General features: G+C 47.8%; 1 protein-coding gene across 1 annotated transcript; it reads right to left on the minus strand.

The window, feature by feature from the left end:
* Positions 1-306: 306 nt before the first annotated feature.
* Positions 307-4683, minus strand: LOC136537379 (cytochrome b561 and DOMON domain-containing protein At5g48750-like). Its single transcript, XM_066529370.1, has 2 exons — positions 4338-4683; positions 307-1046 (listed from the first exon to the last, which is right to left on the minus strand). Exons 1-2 carry the CDS (start codon positions 4681-4683, stop codon positions 307-309), a joined length of 1086 nt encoding a protein of 361 aa, XP_066385467.1.
* Positions 4684-6634: the final 1951 nt, after the last annotated feature.

Here is a 6634-nt window from a genome sequence, read left to right on the forward strand (position 1 = left end):
AGGCATAATTACCATCCTTACCTTCAACGCATAAAAATAATTAGAGCTAATAATTTGCTTATCAACCAAGAGGAACTAAGGAGTACCCCACCACTGTAAAAGAGCTAAAAAAAACAGATACAGTAGCAGCATACAGTACTCTTTATTTCAAAAAAAAAAATAGCAACAACATATACAATTAAATTTTAATGCACATACAACATCGAAACTGAGACAATGAATGAAAAGATATATAATAACGTACTAATGCACAGTCAATCTGAGGCTGGAACAATGCGAGAAGAAAGCAAAGCAACCACTGGCTTTTCAACCCTGAAACCCCCTCAAGTTACGACGGGATAGCAGACCCCTGGACTTGGGTGCCCCTGTCCCGGTGATACGGCTGCTGGACAGGAAGTCCAGCTTCTGGGCGCTCTGCAGGTTCGGCCCGGGCGCCGGGTGCAGCATGATTGCCCCGCTGCTGAGCGGCCCAGCCTGCCACACCGTGTTCTGCACCGTGCGGTTCCCCGGCAGCGCCACAGTCACGTAGATGGTGTACACGCCGCCGGAGTACTCGGCGGCCGGCCCGACGGGCACGGCGATCTTAAGGGTGTTGTTGATCAAGCTGGGATTCGTGCTCTCCAGGTAGGTCATCAAGACGGACACCGCGCCGTTACCGTCCTGGGAGGCGATGAACACGCTGCTGCCGGCCATGCTGCCCGCGCTCTGGGTGTTGAGGCCCCACGCGACCCAGCCGCTGGGGTCCGACGGCGCGCGGAACGCCACGTCGGCGGTGCCGTTCGCCGCGTGGTACGTCCAGTACAGGCTGGCACCGAGCACGGCGAGGGAGGTGCACCGCTGGAACGAACGCCCCGCGGAGAACTTGGCGGACGAGCAGTTCTGCTGCTGCTGCTGCTGCGCCGTGGCTGTGGACAACGCGAAGAGCAGCAGCACGGCCGTGAGGAGGAGCAGCGCCGACTGGTCCCGTGCTGCCATCGGAAGTAGTAGAACGCTGAACACGTACGTTCTTGATGTGCTCTTTCTTGCCTCTTGTGCTGCGTTGGTCGCTAGCTCACGGGCGAGGCGCGAATGATTGCAGATTTGCAGTAGCGAGGTGTGATCGGAGAATTTTTATTATTTTTTAACATTTTTTTAAACTATTCTTAATTCTAACACTGTTTTTTCCTCTCCAAAAGTAATACTTTTGGCCGCGTTTATTTCCAGGGCGCGGCGAAATAACTCTGTCGCGCCATGCATGGTGGCGCGGCAGGGGTGCGTACGTGGCAACGTCTTGCCCCGCTGGTCGCTGACGTGGCAGGCCTTATCGTGCCACCGATCAGGGCGCGACAGAGCCAAATAGAGGCTCGCGGCCCAGTCCCTTTTCTCCCTCTCTGTTTCACTCCGCACCGCACAGCAGCCGCCTCCGTGCTGCCCAGCCCCCGCCGCCGTGCCTCACAGCCCGCACCGTCGTGCCATTGCCTCCCGGCTCCCCCACGGCCGGCCGCCGAATTTTTCTCCCTTGCCGGCCCCTCCCTACCTTCTCCGAAGCTCCTCCTCGGCCTTGTCAAGGTAATGAAGCTCCTCGGTCTCCACGGTGGATCGAATGATTTGAATAAGTAGTTAGGGTATGGAGGAAAATATGAGTTCGTTAAAACGTTGAATCGAAGGATTATGATTAAGATTGCCAATATTAAGGTTAATTGGTTACTTAGAATTACGATTACCATGTATTCTAAGGTCATTTTTTATATGAATTTTGCTTGTTTGAGTTTGCATCTCAACTTTTATATATGAATAAATATATAGACACACGGTTGATGTACTAAATTTTATTTTTTACTTATCAAAGTATAGTTTTTATATAGTTTTCATGTTTGCATCTAAAATAGAGTTTGCACCAAAGTGTCGGTTATATTTTATTTGTTGTAATGTAAATGGTTCTCATTAACATTAATTTATGATGTTTTGATTTTTGTTTGTTAAATTACAACCGTTTTGTTAGATACAAGAAATGTATCGGGAGGAGTTTTGGTGAAAACAGGATCATTCTCGAGAATTATACCCCGACGCGTCTAGCAAAGATGCCCCCATCTCTCCTGATCTCCCTGTCCCTAACTGTGACTGTGGTTTTTCGGCCGACATGTTTCAATTGAGATATCCAGGCACAGCATCGCATTGCTTCTACACATGCAGTCGTTTTAATGTAAGTAATTGTTACCACTATCTTTTTTTTATTTATTTGTGTAAGTAGGCTACTAATATTTTTGTTGGAATCTTGTTGTGTAGACCCATAAGAGATGTTTTTTCTTTTAGTGGATCGATGGTGCAGACAAGTTTGACCCTAGGTACCTTCTTTTCGACGATTGGTGTAGAGGGAGACATCCACGTAAGGCTGGATAACGAGCCGGCTCGGTTCGTTTCGGCTCGGCTCGTTCTGGCTCGTTAAGATAACGAGCTAGCTCGGCTCGTTATCCTAACGAGCCAAAAAGCCAGCTCAGCTCAGCTCGTTAAAAGCTCGAGCTGGCTCGTTAAGCTCGCGAGCCAGGTATAAAAAAATACACAAAATATAATATTTGCATTTATCTAAAGTTTGAGAATAATAATAATACAAAAGAAATGCATCTAACAACCTTAAATCGAATAAAAAAATTAATATGTGCTAATATATATACAAGTATAATAAAATACTATAGTATTCATGCATCTAATAACCTTAAAAGATATTTTTTTTTCTAAAAGCTTGGCTCGTTTAGCTCACGAGCGGCTCGCGAGTTGACTCGAGTTGGCTCGTTATAGCTAACGAGCTAAAATCTTAGCTCGGCTCGGCTCGTTATCATAACTAGCCGAGCCGAGTCGAGCCAGCCACGAGCCGAGCGAGCTAACAAGCTTCGAGTTTTTCGTCTAGCCTTACATCCACGTGAGCACTTCTAGCGGTGGGTTCCATCTGCGCCCAGTGGTCATGATACCATACCTGAAACCTTCCTCGTCATATGCTAACGCCTACTTAGCCTTCTGTTCCATCTACGTCTCTAACCAGGCCTTTCCCGCTTTATTTAGCATCTTGTCTAGTTCTCTCTTTGTCTCTTTGAACTGGTGCTCTGTACGTTTACAACATAGAGACTTTATCTTGTCACATACCTCCTTCTTCCTCTGTCGCCGTCAGAAATTAGCGGCAAAATGTCTCATGCACCATCTGTGCACTAGAGGCGGGAACCCATCTATATGCTCAGCTGCAGCATTAAGAAGCCCTGGGTGACGGTCTGAGATCAAACATATAGTGCGAGATGGGCCAAGCACTGGTACACATGGAAACCGCATGAACCATGACCACGATTCATTATTCTCTCCCTCTGTCAAAGCAAAAGCCATGGGTACTATCTGGTTCTCAGGATCAACAGCAGTAGCTATCATCAAGGTGCCCCTGTACTTTCCTGTAAGGAAAGTGTCATCAACAAGTACGACTGGCCGATAAAATTGGAATGCATGTTTTGTTTGCGCGAACAACCAGAACACACGATAGAGGACATGCCTCAACAGGTCCCGAAAATATATCCCTCCGGTGTCCACAAACTATTTCAAGCTAGGATTGTAGTAATGCATTGCACATAAGATGCGGGGCACCCTGTTGTACGCTTCCTCCCAACTACCCCAATGAATCGCCAGGGCAATTTACTTAGCACGCCAAGCTTTTTCGTACTTCATATCATACTTAACGAATCTAGATATGGACTGTTGTAATAAAGACACCGAAATATCGTTATTGTCATCAACGAGCCCCAATATACAACGGGCAAGGTAACGTGCAGTGAGCTGCTGCTGATTTTCCTTCTCACTATTTGTTAGGCAAGTGTGGGGTTCGACCACTTTACTTATCCTTCACTTGCCATTACTCTGTCTCTTTCGTGCATTTAACTTCCATATACAACCATTTTTGCATATCACGTGGTACCTCAACTCTTGGTCCGAATGAGTGACGTTCTACGGCCTATGATGATACACAGCATAGTCCTGAAGGAAGAGCTTCATCTCTGACATTGTATTGAATATCATCCCCTTACTAAGGATTTCTTTCTCATGATCATACAATGATTTCCTACACATCTGAAGACCGGTGTCACAAATTGTCATATCCGGCATACTGACATCCCTATAGTCCGAAACGCCCCTGAAAGGTACGTTCGTCGACCTTAGTTGTTCAAGCTCAGTTGCTGTGTAAGGTGGTGGTGGAACATACCGCTACGCTTCGCTAATTCTGCCCCATGAATCATAGGGGGTATCATCTGCTACCAAATCTATGACTAGTCTACCCTGAGCCTAGATAGCATATAAAACCTCAGTTGGTACTGGTAATGGCATACCATGAACAGGTATTGGCATGACATCAACCGGTGTGGGCATAGCATGTCTACCTCCTTGGTCATAATCTGAATCATCCAAATCACTGCTAACTACATCACCGATCCTGTCCTCCTCCTGCTCCTCCTCTTCCAGTTCAAACTCATTTACATCGAAGTCATTGCTTATACAGCCTACTTGACTTGAATGAAACTGCTCTTGCGCCAACTGACCGTCCAAATCCATATTACCCTGAGTTGCTTCCCCTTCGACCTCCAATTCTTGCTCTTTGCCTCCAACACCGTCAATGGACGGCCCGTCCAGGATACCCTGCATCCTATATCCATTCTCCACCACCACCTCAACCATGGGCACATTGGAACCCTGGAGCACCCTATTGTAGTGGGACCAGTGAGCAGGGTTGCTCAAGGGCATCAAGACATAGTGTGTCCTAGTCTTCCCAGTATCAAACCTTCCCTTTAGTGTGAAATCACCGCCAAACTTTGCATTCAAACAGACACAAAGGTCGTTGAAACTAGCAGGTTCATCAAACCATTCCAATTCTTCTTCCATATCCTCAAACATACCATCTTCTCTCCTAACATTTCCTCCGTAGAAAACTCTAACACAACAATCAATCTACAAAAGCGTTTCAAAAACTTCATCAGGTCATCGAAATCGTCGTGCGTACTAACTAACCGACTACACCTATACTAACTAACTATACTAACTAATCTAATATTAATACCTATATCAACAATTCTAACTAACTATACTAACTAACTACATTAAACACACTAATATTAATACCTATACTTACTATACTAAGTAACTTTACTAACTATACATATCTAGCTAACTGCAAAACTAACTGCAAAACTATACATAACTTATATTTACTAACTTCACTAAATATCTTTGCTAACTAATTGTTTAAATCTCTATCCAGTCAAACTAAATTTGAATCCTAACCCTAGCAAAAAAATTGATAGAGATGCAGAAGAGCATTACCTCGACAAATATTATGGGTCACCACAATCCACCAATACAAAGGAGATGGCCGCCGGTGGCAATGGTCGGCCGGCAGCGGCCTACTTCTGGAGGGCGGCGGTAATCCCCCTTCTGGAGGACGACGATGGGCAGCGTAGCATGTCCTTCACGGCTCGAGACAGTGCGGAGAGATGGAGGGGCGGCGACGAGGACGGGCGGCGCGCGACAGTGGGGAGATGGAGGGGCGGCGGCAGTAAGGGAGGCAATGAGACAAGGGGACATGGAGATGGAGTCAGGGAGGACTGGCACATGGCGGTGGGCGCGGCGGTCGGGGTCGCGACGGCCGGGAGTGCCAAGCGGGGCACGTCAGGCGCGGGCGCGCTGGGCGTGGCGGCTGTGGTCTCGCCGGCCAGGCACGGCGTGGTGGCGGCGCGACGGGCGTGGCGGGCTGGCGCGGCGTGGTGGCGCAGCGTGGTGTGGTGGTGTGGCGTGGCGGGCGGGCGCGACGTGGCGGCGCGGCTCAGGGCGTGGCTCCTCTCTCCAACCGGGCCCGAGTGAGACAGAGAGAGAGAAAGGGAAGCAAGGCCGGGTACAAGGGGCTACCGTGCCGTGATGCGTGGCGCGGCAGGTCCGCCGTGCCGTGACGGGTGGTGCGTCAGACCTACCATGTCAGCGGTCGCCGTAGCCGTTGACTGCCCCCTGCCGCGCCTCCATGCATGGCACGGCAGCGTGAATTAGCCGTGCCGTGCAAACAGACGCGTCAAAAGTGTTAGTTTTGAAGAAAAAAACGTTAGTTTTAAAAATAATTAAAAAATGTGTTAAAAATAAAAAAAAATTCTGGTCGGAGGCTGTGTGAGAGCCGATGGGAAAGAAAGGCGTGCTATATATATAATAAGTTCGTGATGGAATGGGGCGACAATGTTTGGGCAGTTGGCTAACTACGTCGACACTGTCAATCTTTCCCAGTTGCAAAAATATACTAAGTCAGACCATGCGCCGGCCTGTAAACTCCTCATGCTCTTGTATATACGTCGAGTATTTTATTTATCTCAATCGCCGTACACGTATCGTATTTCGAATCGCCATATGGTGATGAATAGTTGAATAGCTCTCCTCGGATCCGTGTGTGACTTGCTCCTGATGATGTCTGCTGCCTTCCTATCCTATTACAGGGACAGGAATTTGTGCAGTGGTTTTCGTTTCTAATTAAATAGAACCTCCCGTTTCTTTGGCCCAGGTGTTACGGTACAGTGTCACGTTTTTTTCTCGATCAGGCATTGGGCCCGTATTTCATCAAGAAGGAATAGAGTTTGTAAAAACGAACAGCAGG

This window comes from Miscanthus floridulus, chromosome 2 (genome assembly GCF_019320115.1).
Source record: "Miscanthus floridulus cultivar M001 chromosome 2, ASM1932011v1, whole genome shotgun sequence".
NCBI classification, from domain to species: Eukaryota; Viridiplantae; Streptophyta; class Magnoliopsida; order Poales; family Poaceae; genus Miscanthus; species Miscanthus floridulus.